The sequence below is a fragment of the Astatotilapia calliptera genome, chromosome 7 (assembly GCF_964374335.1).
Source record: "Astatotilapia calliptera chromosome 7, fAstCal68.1, whole genome shotgun sequence".
In the NCBI taxonomy this organism is placed as follows: Eukaryota; Metazoa; Chordata; class Actinopteri; order Cichliformes; family Cichlidae; genus Astatotilapia; species Astatotilapia calliptera.
Window position 1 is genome coordinate 7,156,551 of NC_137428.1, and position 21,850 is coordinate 7,178,400.

Genomic DNA, 21,850 nt, shown 5'->3' on the forward strand with positions numbered 1-21,850 from the left:
GCTTTACAATTCCACTATTCATTCACTCTCACATTTACACACTGGTGGAGGCAAGCTACAGTTGTAGCCACAGCTGTCCTGGGGCAGACTGATAGCAGACTGATATTGAGCTGAAAAGGAACGCAGTTTGTCCCGGACTTCATCTACAATGGAAAAAGACACAAGCTGGATTTATTCTGTGTCTTTATGCTGTCAGCTGCCTCTTCTCTCATTCTCTCTCCCGCTCCCTCTCCTGTTGCTACTTTAATCATGAAACTGATCAATGATCAGCTGATCGGCTTTTCTCTCTTGCTTGTTTATTGCTCACTTTCCGCCAGAAAGAGGAAACCAGCGGATGTCACGCTAAACAACAGCAATATATTTAAGACTGATCAGCTGTTGTTAGAATTTATTTAATATTAAGTTCTAGTATCAGCTGATGTTTGCTGGAGCCACAGTCGTAAAAGCTGCTGGTCATGATATCGGTTTGGTTATGTGGTGAGAGGGAAACATGAAGATGAAACGAGGAGATGTCCTTACTGAATCATCAGAGCTGAACAGGTGATGGAGAAACGGGTTTACCTTTTAGGTGACATGAATGAGTTGAAGGGAAGTTATGAACTGTTTCTGAGAGACAAATAACACCAGGATCCTTTGTAGCTGACAGCTGGTAACTGTGCAGGGGCGGGTCTGGCAAAGTTTTGCCAGGGGGCCAGGTAGGGCATTAACAGGGAAAGGGGGACACAAAGATATACTTTTCTTTCTTATTCTCATTTAAAATGTCTAGCTTTTAATAAATATCTGAATCGTACAACCAAAGTTTTCATCTGATGTAAAATGTATAGAAATCATACATATACCAACAAGACAGTGTACATCACTGTCACAACAGCGTTTGTTTTCATTGTTGTGAGGAGACCATAAATAGCATTTGCATTTTTGTTGTACAGTTCATTTGCTGTTATGGATAAAAAGTGTATTTTTTTGTTTCAAAATAGCTGATAACTATTCGCTGATAGCTGCCAACATCTGCGAACAAATATAATTCTGTAAAGTTCTTCTATATAGTGTGTAACTGTTCATATAGAGCGTTATTAAATTTATTGCTAATGCAATCATATGGCACATTGACTTCTGAGGAAATTTTAGACGGCACTCATCATCAAAAAGGTTGCCGACCCCTGCATTAGACTCATCTCTGTGCTTGTCCTGCGAGACGTCAGTGCAGAGTTCAATACTGTTGGCCATAATATTCTATTAGAGCAATTACAGCATGCTGTAGGTATTACAGATACTGCACTGCAGTGCTTTGAATCATATCTATCTAATAGACTCATGTAAATGCAGAGTCCTCTTCACACACTAAGGTTAATTATGGAGTTCTACAGGGTTCCATGTTTGGACCAGTTATGTTTACATTATACTTGCTTCCGTTAGGCAGTCTCAACAGAAGACATAGCATACATTTTCAGTGTTATGCAGATGACACCCAACTTTATCCATCCTTGAAGATAAAGTTGGAAAAGTGTCAGAGTGACACTGAAAAACTAGTTCAAGCATTTATTACTTTTAGGCTGGACTACTGTAATTCGATATTATCAGGATGTCCTAAAAACTCCTGAAAAGGCGTTTCCCTAAAAACCGTGTGACAAATAGCCAGCCAGTCCAAAATGCTGCAGCAAGAGTACTGACATAGACTATAAAGAGAACATATTTCTTCTATATTGGGTTTCCTTCATTGGCTCCCCATTAAATCCAAAATTGAATTCAAAATCCTGCTCCTCACATACAAGGTCTTGAACAATCAGGCCCCATCTTATATTAAGATGAGAGGCTGGATCCAGGGGTTGATTTGGGAGACAGATCTCTACAGGTATCTACTTTTAACTTTAGGCTTAAAACTGTCCTTCTTGCAAAGCATATAGTTAGCAGTGAATCCTCCCTTAGTTATGTTGCAATAGGTCTAGGCTGCTGGGGGATTCCCATGATGTACTTCTTCTTCAGTCACCTTTCTCACTCAGTATGTGTTTTTACACCTCTCTGCCTTGAATCATTATTTATTATTAATCTGTGACTCTCTCCCACAGCATGTCTTTTGTCCTGTCTTCCTCCCCTCACCACATTGGGATATCTGGTTTGAGCCTCTGGGGCTTTCCAAGCTCCCCTCACCCCAGCCCCAACCCCCTCAGCGCCTGGTCTTTCTGGAGTGCCTGAGTGGGCATTTTTTGTGTGCTTGCTGGCCTGCTCTCTTGGGAGTTGCGGTCTGGGCTGGCTTGGGCTTCTACATCATGTCGTGGGGGTTCCGCCAGGGTACGGGTGGTTCTCAGGGTCGGTTGGCCACTGCCTCTGGTCCCTCGACTCCCCCACCATTGGCTGTTGGAGCTCCGTCCAGGGCCTCCCTCATCCCCCAGGGCATGGTTGCCATTGGGACATATGGCCTCAGATTTTCAGCTCTTTTGGATGCAGTGTTTGGTTGGGGTCCCCTGGGTCTTTGCCTATCTGCCTCTGACACTAACTTTTGTGCATACTAACATAAAGCATCTTTGAGTTCTGGACTAAAGAAGTGACATAATATATAAAGAAAACATTTAACACATTTAAAAGCATAAAAATATTTGAGGATCATACAGAAATGAACAGCATTACCATTAGCTGTTACAAGGAGGCAGAGTTTAACTTGGGTTAAGCCACAACTACAAAACACAGCAGCATGCCTTTACAAAATACTGTTCAGTAAGATAACCAGCAACCCAGCAAAGAGTCATTATGCTATAAATGCAGTTGGGCTGTGTGTGATGTCATTGACATGTTGCTGATGTGTACCTGCAGCTCGACTCCATAGCCAGTGTACACAGTCACAGTGTAGGTACAGCGTAGGAAGGTACCGTCTGGAAGAGGAGGGTCATCAGAGGAGTCAATGTATCCTTCTGGATCAGTAAAAATCACCATGCAGCTGGATGCAGCTGGAGGGAAAACACAGGAATTTATATTGCATTGGCCTTTATTTATTTTTTGTTCTATCCTGCCCTGTAATCCGTTTATTGTGAGCCTGATTGGAAAGTCACTGGAAGCCCTACTGCATATAATTAATGATGGAAGTTACAAGGATCTAAACTGCTACACTGAAGAAAAAGTGGGCAGTGAAGACTCTTAAGCTGTGACTTGATATAAATAATCATGTTCTCTATTCCTCTAAAGATTTTAAAAGGCCTGTGGTGTTACTGATTAAATATCCTGGTTTAAAAGGCATAATGTGACTAATTAACTGATTAACTACAATTTTGTTATTTTGCAGAATAATATTTACAGAAAAACATCGACAGTTATTAAAATACCAACAATATAAATTGTATGAAGCTGAATTAACATCAAAATAAAAGCTTATAATAATCTTTGTACATTCACTTTAGAAACAAGCGCATATGCGCAGAAATCTCAGTTGAGTTTATCAGTACCCTGCTACTTGTTAGCAGGGTACGGAAGCTGATTGGAATACAAATGGTGATTTTTTTCACAAACTCATTTTTTAAATTTCACAGGTGAATTAATTCTGATCTGATGACAGGCCCAATTTAGAAGTTGTTATATTTCATCGCATGAAAAATATGAATGGTTATGAAAAGGTAGTTTTAGCAAAACATTCTTGAGGTATTAAAATACAAGTTCTTTATTTAAAATTTTGATATGGCAGCTATAATTAAAAGAAATGAAACTGGTTAAACCAACAATATGTGAGGTAGAAATTTTTTGCAGAGTGGAGATGAACAGTAGCTGCTGACAGACTAAAGCGTGTTGTTCCTAGAGTATTTAAAAGTAGAATGGGAAACAGAGCCTTCAGCTTCAAGCCCCTCTTCTGTATAACCAGCTTCTAATTTGGATTCGCCAGACAGATACTGTCTCTACTTAAAAGTTTAGGCTTAAAACTTTCCTTCTTGCTAAAGCATATAGTTAGTGCTGGATCAGGTGAGCTTGAAGTTATTGATTTTGAAGCAGGAGCTTCATTCCTGGTCATCACACTCTTAGTGTGTGGCAATTTAAAACTCATTTCACTCTCTACATTGACATTGGTATTCCAGCAGTTTCCAGTTCATGGCAGGCTTGAGCCTTGGTGGTTCCTGGGTTGTTCCTTAATATCCTAACCAGTTTCTTCCAGACCTTGGCAAAAAGGGTAATAGTCCTGGCTTTGTCAAGGTGAAATACATTTTAGACCCCAACTCAATGATTTAAGTCAATGTATTTATATATTTGAACCTGTATGTATAAACTTTTGACCCTGTGTAGATTAGAGAAAAATAAAAACTAAATTCAAACTTGTGTAGCGGAATCTTGTTTTTTAAGTAATTTAATGTGTATGTTGAACAATTATTCTGGTATAGAGAAAGAATCTTTCAAACAACTTATTAAATGCCCCAAATTATCATGGTATTCATGATATGATTAGTAGATATAAACCTCTGACCATTGCTGTATGCTGCTTTTTGAGCTAATACTAGGCTGGATTAGTCCAAAGTAGAGAACCACAAAAAGATACTTCCTGGGGGAACATAAAAAAAAAAGAAATTTTACATGAAAACATTTGATTGCTATTTGTTTGACTTAATTATGGCAGCATACTAAAGCCTTTGATAAAGTTGTCATGTACACTGTGTTGCAGGCAGAGGTAGGACCCAAATGCAGGACTCAGACATGAAACGGATAAACTAAGGTAGGCAGCTTTATTAGCTGTAACAAAAATACGCAAAAAAACAAGAATGCAGAATCTAGAAACTGGGAACTGGGAACTAAGTTACAAACAACTAGGAATTAACCAGGAAGTTATGGGAAATTAGGGAAACATGGCACACAAGGAAATACTCATCAAATCGGAACAACATGACAACGAGCAGTGAAAGACTGAGTACTTAAATACACACACAGGATAACAAGAGGATGGGCAACAGTTGGGAACACAGGAGAAACAGATCAGACAGGAGAAGCAAAACTGAACACAGAATGAGAGAATGTCAAAATTAAACAGGAAGTACGAAAACCAAGGAGACCAAGACTAAGACACATGGGCTTGATACTGAGACTGGGAAGAAGCAGACATGGGAACATAACTGACTGGGGAGACAAAAAGGGAACACTGAACACGGAGACAAGAGTTAAACAAATATGAAGACAAGGCTGAAAAACATGGAACGTGGAACATAGGGGAGGAGATCTTAGTACTGACTTTTAAAGCTTTGAATCATGACGCTCCTGCCTATATTTCTGATCTCTTAGAACGTCACACTCCCTCTTGCAGCCTGAGATCGTCTAATCAAAGGCTGTTGGTAGCTCCCCGAACACGTTTTAAAACCAGAGGTGATAGATCTTTTAGAGAGGTGGCCCACAGGTAGTGGGATTCTCTCCCTCCATCTCTACATTGCCTGGATTTTATTTATTCATTTAAACATCATCTTAAGACTCATTTATTTAGACTAGCTTTTAATTAGATTTGTGCTGTATGTTTGATTGTACTGTTTTATGTTTATCTGTTTTATGTTATTGTGAAGCACTTTGTGGTTTTTATCATGTGAAGAGTGCTATATAAATCAAGTAAAGTAAAGTAAAGTAAGGGAGGCATGGAAACAGAACTGAAAGACAAGAAATTATATAACACAAAGCAGAAAACAACGAAAAGAACCAGAACAAATAGTGAATTATATAGTGCTTTTCTACTCTATCTGAGCACTCTAAGTGCTTTAGACAACTTACCTAATTCACCCATTTGCACAAGCACTTTATTTCTGTGCTCTTTCTCTCTAACATTCACACGCAACATGGGGTTATTATCTTGTCCAAAGGGTACTTGGCATGCAGACTGAAGCAGAAGGGGATTGAATAACCAACCTTCCAATTATTTTGTGACCTGTTTTCCCAGCTGAGCCACAGCCACCCCAATCTTACAGCACCTGGTATTCCCAGGCGATCTCCCATCCAAGTACTATCCATGCCCGATTTTGCTTAGCTTTCAAGATCAGACGAGATCGGACATGCTCAGGGTGGTATGGCCGTAAGCTGTGTCTAATAAACACTAAATCTTAGAATATTACTTAAACCAGAATCAAAATGTACAAATAAACACTGGGTTACAGACCCAGGACCATGACAAAAAGTACTTTCCTGTAACTGATTTGCTCATGCATTAGAGGTGCTTTTGGAATTTCCAGGATACAGCGGGAAGAATAACTACAGCAAAGTAAATCTGGTGTCTCGCTGTCTTTTTTTATTGAAAAAAAAAACTAGCCTAACAAATATTTCGTTTAGTTAAACAAAGTTGTAACTATTTTTAAATACCTGCTGAAGTTGATTCTATCTCTGCGTCAAGGTCTGGCCTCATGCTCACAGTGGTGATCTCAGCCTCCTGCTCAGGGGTGTGCCTCTCTGTATGAGGCATCCGAGAATGTGCGTCTGTAGGAATTGGCTGAGTTGGACTGCTGCCTTGCCCTGATGCTGCAGTTGATGCGGGGGACTTTACCCGCCTCGGTAATCCTCTGCTTTGATGCTCCGGGGTATGATTGATGGAAAGTCCTCTGCCCAAAAGAGGGAGCAGGTTCTGTGGCAGAGCAGAAGGGAGGATGCCCCCTTTCTGGGAAACCAGTTGTCCTTTTTGAGCCAGCACTGATTGTTGCAAACCACCAGTCACGGCACTAGAGTTTTTTTCTTTGGGGCTGCCTTGCTTTGTGCTCCTTGATGGCAATACTGGAGACCTGGCAGACGGCATTATTGTGGAGACTTCTTTATCTGAAAAGCATGGAAAATAGGGGATTAATCATTTGAACTGGCAAAGCAGTTGAGAAAATTTTTTTATAAAGTGTTGGGAGTATGGTTCTTGGTGGTTCTGTCACTGTTCTGCTGGTCTTATCAGGAGTGGAGTTATCTGGTCGGCACAGCTAGTCCCAGTTAAGCTGTTGCATTCACAACATAATGAGCATGCACACATACACACATGTACACTCTCTCTCTCTCTCTCTCATTTTCACATCTCAGTGATGACATCAAATTCACATAAGGCTTTTCTTAGCCACTTATCCTAATCCCAACCATTAGAAATTAATGCCTCATCCTAACCCTTACCCCTAATCTAACCACAACCATATTTTGAGCCTAGAGTAGTATAGAGGCATGTCAATTTTGGGTCCTCACAAAGATGTTTAAACAAGTACACACACATGTATACATTGTAGTAGACAAGGCAGTTAAGCATGACAGGAGAGAAGGATTAAAATACCATCTCCAGCAGCTTAGTTCAAAAACAGCAAACACCAGCATTTACACCTACATCCTCCAGCTCCTGCCACTAACACTCTGCAGTCACCCTCAATAAGCAGCCATACAGTCCGGCCTAAAAAGTGCTCATGATGCAGCCTCAACATGATTTAATAATTTATAGTCATTTACATACTCCTCAAGCAGGAGAAGAACTAAGAGAGCACAGCTGCTCTCATTTTTATCACAAGGAAATAAATCAGTGAAAATATCCTCTCTGTGTTGTCAACACTCTGAGAGCTTTCTTCTCATTTTGCCGTTTTCCATCTTGAGACAGAAAATAAATAGTCTTTTTGTAAGAGAAAATTTTTTTTCTAGATGTACCTGCATTATGCTCAACTTGTCACACCATCATCAAGAAATTCATTTAAACTTTCACAGCTTGTGATTACTTAGGCAGCTACACAGCAGTAGTTGTCAATACAAGCACTCATACACACACACACAACCTCGTATTCATATCTTACTGAGGACATCTTACTGATTTAATGCTTTCTCTAGCCGTCATCAAAAATGAATGCCTTTATCCTAAACCTCACCATAACCTAATTGTAACCCTGACACTAAAACCACATTTTTAGCCTCAAAAATGCCTTGAAATTTGCGGGGACGGGCATTTTGTACCCATAGGTGACTGTTAATCCCCACAAGTATAGTAGCATGCCAATTTTCTGTCCTCACAAAGATGTGTAAACATGTACACAGACATTTAGCTGAATTCTTTGCAGGCAACATTAGTTTTCTAAAGATGCTGAAAACTTTTGCTCCTGATACAGATCTGCTGTATTAGTGTGCTTTTGTTTTGTTTTTTTCAAGTTCTTTAAGTGATATTTTTAGACAAAATTATGCTTATTATACTGATCCAGAAGCCAAACATATACAAAAATAGTATCACTTCGTTCTGGATTAAGTCATATTAGACTGCTGTATATACCTGGATCTGGGTCACCTGGGTTGTCAAAAATTAGTGGAAATTACCTGTTACCCCCTAAATTTTAACCTATCCCTTCTTAGGTTTTCTGCATCCTTTCATAATCTTATAGTTAGTTAGTGACAAAGTATTGTCACTTTATAATCTCAGAATTTATAATCAATATCATCATTATGTCCAGAGATGCATCTTTTCACCAACTGCAGGATCCCTGTAGGAAGAATATAGACATATTTATTAGATATAATTTTGAACCACCACAGGAGCTCAACCTGTCAAGTCCCATCAGAAGCTGTAATTCACTTAATGATGCAGTGACAAAAAATAACAAGCTTCATCCAGCAGTTTTTAAACACCACAGACCCATAGAAATAGGTTCAATCTTTTCCTATTAATTGGGGAGGAGGAGGCGCCGTTGGGGACGGGTGCAGTGTGTGCTGGGCGGCTGCCAGGGGTGGAGAGCCTGGTGGCCCAATCCCCGCTACCAACACTAGTGACTAGTGATGGGATTTCCGGCTCTTTTTAGAGATCCGGCTCTTTCGGTTCGACTCACTAAAAAGAGCCGGCTCTTTCGGCTCCGAACCGGCGCTTTAGGTTGTTTTGTTGCTTTAATTAATTTATTATTAACAATAATGTAAAATTATGCACAAAAGGAATTACTAACGTAAAAAAAGTGGTTTTATTTGTATATGTTTATATATAAATATATGCGGTGGCCCCTAGAGACAAAACACGTACAAACTCCAAAACACATTTCTAGCATGAACTGAACTTCCAAAGCAGAGCTACTAGATCACTTAAATTACACAATTGAAAGCATGTGTGTATTGTTTGTGTATTTATACACAGGCACTCATATATATTCAAATAATTTAAAAAAAAAGTTCATTTACCTGTTACTACCACACACCAAATCTGGTTGTTGGTACTTGCTGGCTTGTGTAGCCACAAGATAACAAAGGCTCAACACTGCGCCCAGCATCCTGGAGCACTTCTGTTGTCTTTTGTACGTGTTTTGGAGTTTTTACGTGTTTTGGAGTTTGTACGTGTTTTTACGTGTTTTGGAGTTTTACATGCTTCAGAGTTCGTACGTGATTTGAAGTTTGTATGTGCTTTGTCTGTAGGGGCCACTGTAAATATACTTTTATTTTTTCACTCCACATAAAATGTAATAAATAAATCATATAATACAAAAATCAACTATTCACATTTCAACTTTTAACTATTTAAATTTTCATCTGTTTCCTTTTACAAATTTAAAGTGAAAACAACACAAAACACTGCAAACCACAACACAATTAAATATAAATTATAATATGAAAACAAAAAGAAGATGCACATTCTCTGTCATATGGACCCGCATGAATAAACTTTCTGAATCCTTTATCATCTGCAACCGAAAATAGTTGTGGATGATTACTATACCTTTCTAATGTGACGCTGTTGTCCCTGCCTCTCTTTCTCTCCCTCTGGCTCTGTTCCTGTGCTACTGAGTGTAACTACCGCCCCTCCCTCCTCTGCCCAGCGTAAAGCACGAGGCTCAGGTGCGAAGTGAAGCGGAAAAAAAGTGCGAGAGAGAGAGAGAGAGTGAGAGAAAAAAACCCCAAAAAAAACCCAAAACACGTGACGGCTCGCGATAAGGAGCCGGCTCGCGTCGTTCACGTCAAAGAGTCGGCTCTAAGAGCCATTTCGTTCGCGAACGACCCATCACTACTAGTGACTGGGACATGGAACGTCACCTCTCTGGTGGGGAAGGAGCCTGAGGTAGTGCATGAGGTCAAGAGGTACCAGCTAGATACAGTTGGGCGGCTTGGGTTCTGGAACTAGTTTCCTGGAGAGGGGCTGGGCTCTGTCTAAGTCTGGTGACTGCCCTCAGTGACAGACGGCAGGTTGAAGTGGGTATTTTAGTATCCCCTCAGATTGCTGTCTGTGCATTGGGGTTTTCCTCGGTGGACGAGAGGGTTTTCCCCTGTGCCTTTGGGTCAGAGAACAGGTCCTGACTGTTGTCTGCGCCTAAGTGCCAAACATCAGTTCAGAGTACCTAGTCTTCTCGGGGTGCTTAAAGGGGCTCCACCTGGGGACTCTGTCATCTTATAGGTCCAAATGGAACATGTTCAGCACTTCCGCTGCAGTTTTCATGCTGCACTGAACTGGGGCAGAGAGATGGTTGATGCCTGTCGTGGTGGTAACCCCCGAACTAGATGGTAGATCCCAGAGGTGAAGGTTAAGTTAGAACCATTAGGTTAAAGATGGTCTCCTGTTGGGCTTGATTAGCCTGCGGGACTCCAGAGGTAGCTGATAGGTAATGACAGGCCAAAGGGAATGCGGCTGGAGCAGTGGCTAATGCAAAAACTCAGGTGTGGTAGGAGTTCGGAGAGGCCGTGGAAAAAGACTTTAGGACTGCCTCGAAGAGATTCTGGCAAACCATCATGTGAGTCAGGAGGGGAAAGCGGTGCTCTACATGCACTGTGTATAGTGTGAGTGGAGTGCTGCTGACTTCAACTGAACAAATACTTTGAGGACCTCCTTAATCCCACCCACTGACACATGTTCTATAGAGGAAGCAGAGTCTGGGGACTGGGGTCTATACCTGGGGGTGAGGCAGTGAAACAATTCCTTGGTGGCAGGGCCCCTGGGGTGGATGAGGTTCACCCTGAGTTTCTGAAGGCTCTGGATGTTTTAGGACTGTCTTGGTTGACATGCCTCTGCAATGTTGAGTGGCGATCAGGGGCAATACCTCATTGATTGGCACACTGGAGTGGAGACTGCAGGGTGTGCTCCAACTATAGAGGGATCACACTCCTCAGCCTCCTCATTTCGTCCAAGTGGGAGGAATTTACTGCCTCAAGTGGAGGAATTTAAGTATCTCTTGGTCTCATTCACGAGTGAAGGGAGAGGGAGATAGGCAGACAGATTGGTGTTGTTGCTGGAGTAATGTGGACCCTGCACCAGCCCGTTTTGGTGAAGGGAGCTGAGTGTAAAAGCAAAGCTCTCGATTTACCAGTTGATCTATGTCCTCAATAGGGATGAGAATCCCAGTAGTCCAATACCTTGGAATCGTTAGTCTGCCTGCCTATCGATCTCACTTACTGGTTCTTACCCTCTCGCTATGATCAACTGATTTCAGTTTGTGTGTCAGAGGAGGAAAATAGTGGTGTGTAGTCCAGCACTGTAATAAAGTAAGCCATCATTTGTGGTGAAGCCACCCGCTGCTCCAGCTCAACAGGTAACAAACTGATGAACAGTCAGGTTGCAGCCTCCGTTTCTACCTGTTCATATTTCTAAAGTAGAATCGTTTTGGTGATCACTTTAAAGTCTCTTTGTGCTGGTTTTCATCTTTGATTTGTGTTTTCAGCTTCGTGTTCAGACCCAAATACTAAGAGAAAGATCACTTGTGTCCTCACTAGGATAGGGATTTGTGTTGGTGTGTAGGGCTGTAGCCTGTAGGTTTATATTGTTAATTGGTAATTATGAGGCAGTGTGTATCAGATAATCAGTAACATGCAAATAACGTAATGAGTAGTATAATAATTGTCTTTCTCCTGGATGTAATTAAGTAATGTACTGCATTAATTTTAAGAATTTTTTTGTGTAATATGTGTAATAACTTTTTTACTTTAGTTTTTTGGAGTTATGCCACTGATCATAACAAAGAGGGGAAATACCTCCAACATGCACAAACATTTGACCACTAAGCATGTAATTATTTTGCATGAATGTAATATGTTTGATATGCTGTTTAGAGATGACTCTCAAAGTGGAGCCATTGAGAATCAATAAGGGAATCAATAAGGAATCGAATATGTAAGTTATATCAATAATGGAATTGGAATCTCACTAGATTACAGCAGCAGATCTGAATTCTCTGATTGATATTTTACTTGCACCTGATTGTTCATCACTACACACTTTCTTTTGGTTCTATCATTTGGACATGACTGCCATTTCGGCAGCTCATTTTGACCTTCCTGCTGGGTCTATCATGCACTAGATTTCTGGTGGTTCTACTCCAGTTTAGTGGATGGTCTGCAGGGTGTGTTTACTGTGCAGGAAGTAATTATTTGATCTTCCACTGCATTTGTAAGTTTGCTCATTACAGAGAAATTAATAGTCTCTAATTTTATGATAATTTTATTTTAATGGAGAGAGATCAAAGATACAGAAAAAATGATAGATTAAGATACATATTTGATCTACTTCAACACAGCCAAAATTGTGGTTCCCACAGATTGGCGGTGTGCCCATGTGGCACACATATTATAGCCAATTAATACATTTCAGATACTCCTGAATTCAACTGATTATGTGCATAAAGGACACCTGTCCATAGAATAATTTTTCCATTCCATGTTTTCTATCACCATGGATAAGACCAAAGGGGAGATCAAAGGTCAAAGATGTCAAAGGACATTGGAGACAAGAGACAGCACAAGACTAGAATGGGTTATAAGACCATCAGTAATAAGCATGGTGAAAAGGTGACAACTGTTGGCGGAATCATTTGGAAATAGAAGAAATGTAAAATGAACATCAACTGTTCTTGGTCCAGAGCTCCATGCAAGATTTTTCGTGATATGGTGTAACTGGTCATGAAGACATCGGTATATCAAAATAAAACTACATGGGAGGAACCTGTTAATGACCTGAAGGCAGATGGGACCACAGCCACAAGGCAAGGCAAGGCAAATTTATTTGTATAGCACAATTCAACAACAAGGTGATTCAAAGTGCTTTACAGAGACATTAGAAACAAAAACAAATAAAAAGCATGATTTAAAATTGATTAAAACAAGCAAACAAACTAACTAACTAAACACACACATTTCACACCTGTTCGCGCGATCTGAACCCTTATCGTAAGGGGAGCTACCAGTCCTCTTACGATAAGGGAATACAATTGGTAACACACTGTCTATAAAGTCCCCTGCTCAAGAAGACAAATGTACAGGTAGGGATGGGTACCGGTATCCGGTGCCACGATGGCACCGGTTCTGACATAAACAGTAGTAACCAGGCCGAAAAGCAGCGCACATTTCAGTGCTTTATTTCGGTGCTTTTTTTTTCCTGAGCTGTGATACACTTTAGATTCTAGCCAATCATTTTACGTTTCCGAGGATAGTAGGCGGGTCCAGGTACGTACGTTCTTTTAGAGCAGAGCTACAGATTAAAAATGCCCAAGGCGAAGCAGTCAAAAGTCTGGCTGTACTTCACAGCAAAAGATGCAAACTCAGCAGCAACAAGTGCTTTAAGCTGATACTGTGATATTGTCAAAGGAGGTAACACCTCAAATCCGATGAAACACCTGGCGACGCATAGCGTTTTTTTTTTTAAAGCCGAGAAATGCGCCGTATTTGATAGCTTGCTGCGATACCTCACACCGTGCACATCTACTGCGGGTGGGTTGCCAATTATCGGACCCGGAGCAACATCCCCCAAAAACCCAAAGAATAGAGTCCTGGCCCCTAGCCCTGCCAGTGTAGCAGAAATGATGACGGATGATGATGGCAGCAGCCGCCGTTATTCTCTGCGTGAGTAGCTTAATGTTGTTCGTGTGTAATTCACGTTGAGTAGGCTAACCACGTTATTACATTAATGCATGTAAGGTGAACTAGCAAACACCGTCGTAGCTACATGCGGCTGTCTTCTTGTTTGATGGCAGATACTCCCTTCACCCTGGCCAAAAAGGCTAAAATGACCAAAGAAAAAGTGGAAAACAGTTAAACATGAGAGGTTTTTGGACAAAGTTTGTGTTTTTTCCATTGTTTAAGCACTGCTTCCAGCCAAGAGTGATACCATATATGCCCCATAGCTGCAGAAAAGGCTAACATTGTTTTCCTTTTACAAAAAAACAGCTGAACATGAGAGGTTTTTGGACCAATTTTGTGTTCTCCATTCTTTAAGCACCGGTTTGAGCACCGTTTAAGCACCGGCACCGTTTCAAAAGTACCGGTTTGGCACCGGTATCGGATAAAACCTAAACGATACCCATCCCTATGTACAGGCCCATCTCAAGTTTGCCAGTGAATATCTAAATGATTCTGTGCTGTGGTCAGACGAAACCAAAATTGAGCTCTTTGGCATCAACTTGATCTGCTGAGTTGTTTATGAAGAGAGTGCATTTCATAAAACAGAGTGCATTTCATGAAACAAAACTTCAGTAATTCTCTCTCAGCTATCATTAACTTTAGGGGCCACACACTCACACATGAACAATAATGGCTGAAAGAATTGTTTCAAGGTACTTTTTAGTTTACCATTCAATAAATATAAAAAAAATATATTAAAGATTTATCTACTATATCTGTCACAAAAATGTAGCTAATAATTAATTTTTAAACATGGGAAGAAACACTTTTGTTTATTGTGCCATGGTTCTGTGTCATTTGAACCAGCTTTAAGTTTATTGTCTTTTTGTAAATCTCTCTCTCATGCTTCCTCCTCTTTCTCTCTCTCGTGCTTCCTCCCTCTCGTTCTCCCTTGCTCCCTCTCTCTGTCTCTCATATCTGCTTTCCCTCGACCCTTCTGTCAAGCTTGCGTGTCCCATCTTACGTCCCTCAACGTTTCCTGTTTTATTTTGACAGTCTTGTGTTCAATGTTCAGTGTGATTAGTTTTGCTTCCTGAGCGGCATCATGTTCATTTGTGTCAGCTGTGTTCCCCATGTGTTTCTACTTCCCTCATTACCCTTCTGTATATTTAAGTCCTCTTTCTCCCTTTATTCATTGTCGGGTCGTCTGTCTTCCTCGCATCATGTTCCTGGAATCAATGTTTTCTCAAGTCTTGGTTTTCTCGGGTTCATGTTAATGTTCACGTTTATATTTAGAGGTTTACTATGTCTGGAAAGAAAGAAGAAACTGCCAGGCTGAATAAATAATACTAATAAAACTGTATGACTTGGCCCGTCAGTAGCGGTGGGGTTACTGATGGGTGCGACGGGAGATGTGTTACCCCACCTCAGCTGCCCCGCCAAACTTATCTTTCAGTCCATAACTCATTCCTGCAATGCACTAGTGGATTTAGGCGCGGAACAAAGCTTTATGGATGAGACTTTAGCCAGGAGATTGGGGGTCCCGCTTGTTTCCCTGCATATTCCTTTACATGTTGGCCTTGGAAGAATGGCGCCACTGGCTGGAGGGGAGTGTGCATCCGGTGCTGGTCTGGACGGACAATAAGAATCTGTCGTACCTGCAGACAGCCAAACGCCTCAACGCCCAGCAAGCCAGGTGGGCCTTGTTTTTTACTCGTTTTGATCTTGTCATCACTTACAGGCCAGGGTCGCGTAACACCAAGCCAGATGCCCTCTCGCGCCAGTTTGCTCCCATTGGGGAGGGGGAGGAGGAGGAGGTGAGGACTATCATCCCGGCCAGCTGTGTGGTGGGTGCGGTGACGTAGGAGATTGAGAAGTTGATCAGGGAGGAAACTGGAACCTGGTCCCAGTTCGGGCCCAGTGGGCCGACAGTATGTTCCCACAGCTGTCCGTGGCAAGGTCACTCATTGGGTACACACAGCTAAGTTCTCCTGCCACCCAGATAAGAACCGTACCATCAAGTTCTTACGATGCTTGTTCTGGTGGCCTGCTCTGGTGAAAGACGTCCAAGAGTATGTCACTGCGTGTACCATCTGCGCTCAGAACAAAGTTCATAGCTCTCCACTCTCGGGTCAGTTACGGCCAGTTGCTGTCGCCAGCCGTCCATGGTCTCTACCGGTGGACTTTGTCACCGGGTTTCCACCATCTTCAGGTAATACTGTTATACTTACCATTGTTGACTGCTTTTCCAAGGCAGCCCATTTTGTGGCCCTGGCTAAACTCCCATCTGCCTTGGAAACTACTAAACTCCTCGCCCAGCATGTTTTCCGTTTACATGGCATTCCCCAGGACATTGTGTCGGACCGAGGGCCCCAGTTCACTTCCTGGGTATGGAAGGAGTTTTGTGCTGTACTGGGGGCCCGGGTCAGTTTGTCTTCTGGCTTTCATCATCAGACGAATGGCCAAGCAGAGAGGGCGAATCAAGAACTGGAGGCCATGCCTGTGTCGTCTCATCTAACCAGTCCACTTGGAGCGAGCAGTTGGCCTGGATTGAATATGCCCACAACGCCAGTACGTCGACTGCAACGGGTGTGTCACCTTTTGAAGCCTCCCTAGGTTACCTACCTCCGCTCCTGTCCATCATGGAGGGTGAGCTTGCCATACCATCTGTCCAACATCATATTCGTCGATGTCGGCGCGCCTGGAAGGCAACTAGGGCGGCCTTGCTTAGGACGGCGGAACGGAACAAGAGCTTGGCAGACCGTCGCCGCACCCCAGCGCCCGCTTACCGGGTTGGCCAGAAGGTATGGCTCTCAACCAGGTACATTCCCCTTCGGACTGAGTCCAAAAAGCTGGGCCCCCACTTCATTGGGCCTTTCCCTGTTCATTCGGTCCTCAATCCAGTGATGTTGAAGTTGTCTCTGCCCCGCAATATGCGGATTCATAATGTGTTTCGTGTTTCTCAGGTGAAACCAGTCCAGACCAGCCCGTTGTGCCCACCTGCTGGGTCCCCACCACCTGCCCGGATTATTGACGGCGCACCTGCATATTCCATAACACTGATTATGGACCCTAGGCGACGCGGTAGGGACTTCCAATATTTGGTGGACTGGGAGGGGTATGGTCTGGAAGAGCGTTGCTGGGTGCCACGATCCGCTATTCTTGATGACAATATGGTGAGAGAATTCCGCAGGAAGCACCCAGACAAGTTTGGTCAGTCGCCGGGAGGCTCCCGTTAAAGGGAGGGTACTGTCATGGTCCGACAGCCCTCGCCAGGCTGCCTGCCCGTGTGTTATTGTGTGCGTGTTGCTCCCTCCCCCTCTCTTCCACTCTCTCTCTCGTAAAGGGATTGTTTACCTCCGAGCGGTGACGAGCATTCCCGAGAGTGTTCCCACACTGAGGCTGGCCGCACCTGTTGCAGATCGGAGCCGGCCAGCTGTAGCCAATTATCCGCAATCTCCAGCGCTGCCTTCTTAACAGGGCGATCAAGCTTCAGTCAGCACTGGATCATTGTGTGAAGCACGGTAGAGCAGCGCAGACGTTTTTTTGTGGCAGTTTACGTTGAGCTGAGGATTGTTTAATTACTCTGCGTGTGTTTGCCACTAGCAGGGAAACGGAGAGAGATCACAGGAGCTGGACAGCCACTTGGGATTACTGTTTTGGAAGGAGTCACTACGTGTGTTTTCACTTCACGGTCACGAGCACTGCTAAGAGGAGAAGGAGGAGACCACACCTGGGCACCCATCACTTTATATACATATATGTTGAACTGTTGCACCTTTACCACACTGTAAATAAATCCACTGCCTTCTCCAAAAGGAGCCGTGCTGTTTTCCACACCTACCCTGACAGAATATTTCACAGCTTCACCTCCATGTACGTCTTATCCTGAAAAACAAGCTTCAAGGACAACTAACCTCTCTCTAATGACAAAATACAGTTCCAGAGCAAGTTGATGTTGTGTTACATTTTGTTCATGTTGAATATCAGCTTCCACTTAACTATAAATCTTAACTACAAGTCAATTTTTTGTTTGTTTTTTTTACTTTAGACTATTGTTCCATTGTATTAACAATACAATAATGTAAAATGATATTGAAAGCTGAGGTTATTCTGAAAAAAACAGGCAAAAACATTCACTTAATTTCTGGCCCTTTTACAGACAAAATTACCAAATAGGTCCAGGCGGCCTGTATGATACTTAGTCAATAAAGGGTTGGGAGACCAGCAGCATATACAAACACCATCATGGATGGTGACATGCTCTCCCAATCACAAGATGGGAATTGGAAGGTTCACCCGCAATATCACTGTGTGTGAATGGAGCTGGAATTTTAGATTTGCCACACATGGAGTAAAAGTTTCAATGGAAGGAACTGAGAAAAACAAGACAAAGTTGAAGAAAAACTGCCCATATGACTGCTGATAATGCACACAACTATGAACTGCTGCAGGATGTGGGAGAGACAGACAGCAGTGGTGGGAAGGAGGAACAATATAACAAGGAGGGAGAAGAGAACATGGAGGATCAATGAAACTGTTTTTAGTGTGGGGACGCATGAAAATCGGGTTAAGGAAAAACGAAAACCTGAGGCCGACTGACTTGAAGCGGAGGTTGAGAAAGGTACCTAAGCATCGCAACAAAAGTGAAAAAAGATGAAAATAAAACAGAATGCATTACCCGCCTACTAACACACACACACACACACACAATGAAGACCAGCTTACACTCACAAACATGCCCACATCTCTCATTACTGTTAAAACTGGAAAACTTGACACTGGCTACAAAATTCTGAGTTCATCCACTGCTGACAGACACCAGTTAACCTGTTGTCCTGCAGCCTGGAGAATTAGCTTTTTAATAGAGTGGTGCTATACCAACCAATGATCAGTTAATAAATTTAGTGGTAATATATTAAAATCATAAGATGACTGAACTGAACAACACAGTCTGACAAATGATTGAACAACACAACAGTTCAGTCTGATCCTTCATACTTCATACAATATGAAGGCACAAATGAGATGGTTTCACCTCTCTTCGCTCTCAACTCGCGAGTTTGTTTGTTGTTCAAGAGAACAGTGTCCAGTATGTTGGCTGTTATACTTTTTTGCATTTGAAAATAAAAGTTGGGCTGATTTTAACATCATTACAAAAAGTGTTGTTAATTATTTTTTATCATATTCATTGTTGTGATATTTTGATACCATGGTAGCATTTACAGGATATTGTTTTATAGTGATATTATACAGGAAAACTGTTACTCAATAAGGCCCATTTACTAGTTGTTTTTCTCTTTCTCTGTGACCCAAGAATTAATGTGTAAGAATCACAGGCTGGTACCAAGGTCGAAAATACCACAGAGATCACTTCCTTATTCCCATCCTCCCGTCTTTATCTCCTAGAAAAGAGCTTGTTAAAGGCCAGGTGGTTTGTTTCAGAATTCACTAATGAAAGAACTCTGTATTCTATGTCTAGGAGTGTATTTTGCTGGGATAATCATAAATTGTAGCTGAACTGATAAACTACACAAAGGATACTTCTTTGCTCAGAGGGCAGGAAGACGCTTCCTTATTTGGTCTGTACCGGTTTGAACTGAGAATCTGCTGACACACGAACCTTTTTCCTCTATATAAACTGTTGTATGATGAATAAACCTTTGAGTTGATTTTGGGAAAGCAACCTGAAGCAGTCTGTGTTTCCTTGTTCTCCCAAGCTACTCCCGGCGCTGTAACTAACCTGCTGAACGGCATACCTGAGTGTTACTTTGAATAATTTTGAATCTTATAGGGTAAAGACAAAACTCTGCTTATAGGTGCCCACCCCTCGGAGGAAACCCGATCCACGGAGAAACCCGGGATGGAGATTTCTTTCATTCATGGTACCACAAATTGTTTTTTCATTTAGTTGAACTTGAAATGTTTGTCAGTAGGTAAACAATTAGTATTGTACAGTCAGAAATATCAAGTTATTCTTAATACTGCAGACTTGCAATGAACAAGTTGTCCTAACAGTCATCTTAAGTAAGCTTTACTTACTTACTTTGCTTTTTTGAGGCAACGAGTTTCCTTAGTTTTTTTGAGTTCTAGGAACTAATGAGGTTGTACGGTGTACTCGAAATTAATAAGTTGCCCTAACTTGGTCATCTTAAGTAAACTTGATCCAATTTTTTTGAGTTCTGGGAGCAAATGGGCTTGTACAGAGTACTCAAAATAAATAAGTTGTCCTAATTTAGTCATTTTTAGCTAAGCTTTACTCAATTTTTTTGAGGCAATGAGTTTCCTTCGTTTTTTTGAGTTCTGGGAACTAATTAGATTTTACAGTATACTTCTTCAGAAACCTATTGAATGAAAGGAGAAACACCTTCAAAAAAGTTAAGTCCAGCCCTTCTTTCCTTCTTAAACAAACGTGAACACTCCATTTGGTTTGTTCTTCAAACAAAGACCTTAAAAAAGAAGGCATGAATTCATAGAACATCTTTGATATGCGCTTGACCCTGCAAAATATGAAACAACACACTAGAATCAATGGGAAATGTTACAGCATAGAATAAATGAGTCTCTAAGTGGGGAAAGTAAGAATTACTGGATGTATATTTTGAGTGAAGAGACTGTGTACCTTCTGTCTGACTTGTCTTCACAGCTTGAGATGAAAAACAGATTAAATACCACACTGAGACAAATAAAGGAAACAAGCCTAACAACAGATCTTTTTGGTGTGACTGGGCTGCATGGCAAAATAAGAGCTGCCATACAATCACAATGGAAATGCACTATAATGGTCTGTGAGAGTGTGTTTCTAAATCACATTTATGATATGATTAAAAGAAAATAAAAGCAGAAAACAGAATTGTGGTAAAATATCAGTAAAGCAATTTGTTACCTGAACACCATGTGTTGTTAAGTTAGCTTTATAGTGTGGATAGACTTTTCTAGGAAGTGTTTGGGCCATGGATGACTGTTGCTTTGTCCTTAACTGTCCTCCAGTGAATGCTTCAAACCTTTATTTTGTTGTTCTACTCATTCCAGTTACCCTCTTTCTGGGAAGAATGGCATCATCTGACTTTGAACTATGTAAGCAATGATTTCTAATGAGAAAGACATGTTCCTTTACCAGTGTTGGGGAATAACGAAATACATGTACCGCCGTTACGTATTTAAAATACAAAATATGAGTAACTGTATTCCGTTACAGTTACCGTTTAAAAAGGTGGTATTCAGAATACAGTTACTTTGTTGAAATGAATGGATTACACAGTGGTATTTTCCTGTTCCATTAGGCTATGCTCTCTCTATTTTTGGTGGAAACCCAAACAAAACACGCATTAAGAGGCTCTAATGTATGTGTCTCAATCTCGCGGCCCATGTCACCTCTACTTAATGACGTGAAGAAATATTTTTAAAAAATTATTCAAAAAAATTTATTGATATGAAGGCAATAGGCAGAGTGTTACAGGCATAGCCCTAAAGAATGTAGCCTCATGGGCAGTGTAGTCCGTGCTGCAGGGAGAATGGACTGCCATTCCCGTTATGTGTCTGTAAGCGAGGGAGGGAGAAAAAAGGAGGGAGTCACAAAGTACGAGTTGTCACCGAGAAGAAACAGGAGCTGGAAGCATGTAAATATAATAATAACCTCTGCAACCAAAAAGAGTGCCTGACAAGCCCAGTTGTAAGTAAGCTATTAAGACTCGACTGTACACTGTGTTTGTGTTTTCCTCCGAAACAATAAGTTCAGTTGGAGCAGCCTTTCAATGCCTCTCTCTGTCTCTCACCTCTCTCTGTCTCTAGCTAGCAAAGTTGACCCAGAGAACAAAGTAAAGCTAGTTTTCTGCTACAAGCCCGACACAGAACCTGATGTTTTAGCCAGAGGTCACTTTACGGTTATGTCTTTACGGTTCTGAGCCGCAGACCTGTTTCATATACCCGCGGAATAGTTTTGTATACAAGATCGCTGCTAAAAGTGCAGCCTTACCTAATGTCCACCCTACTGTTACTCATTTTATATTAAGATTTAAAAATCTAGTTGGTATTGGTATGGCGAATAACCTTCAGTAAAAGTAATAAATCACACAGCAATAGTACATTCATGTAGTTATAAAAAGTATGATAATATAAGTAA

At 41.6% G+C, this 21,850-nt stretch overlaps 1 protein-coding gene and 1 pseudogene across 3 annotated transcripts in view; both read right to left on the reverse strand.

Annotated features, from left to right (window-relative positions):
• The window catches only part of sez6l (seizure related 6 homolog (mouse)-like), a 109,050-nt gene that overhangs the window by 54,510 nt on the left and 32,690 nt on the right, over positions 1-21,850 (reverse strand). For all 3 annotated transcript variants that reach the window (XM_026172826.2, XM_026172827.2, XM_026172825.2), the window contains exons 2-3: positions 6,301-6,747; positions 2,803-2,942 (exon numbers count right to left, since the gene is read on the reverse strand). In XM_026172826.2, coding sequence (XP_026028611.1) covers positions 2,803-2,942; positions 6,301-6,747 — 587 coding nt within the window. The remainder of the gene's footprint in view (positions 1-2,802; positions 2,943-6,300; positions 6,748-21,850) is intronic.
• LOC113027519 (5S ribosomal RNA) lies at positions 5,904-6,022 on the reverse strand (annotated as a pseudogene).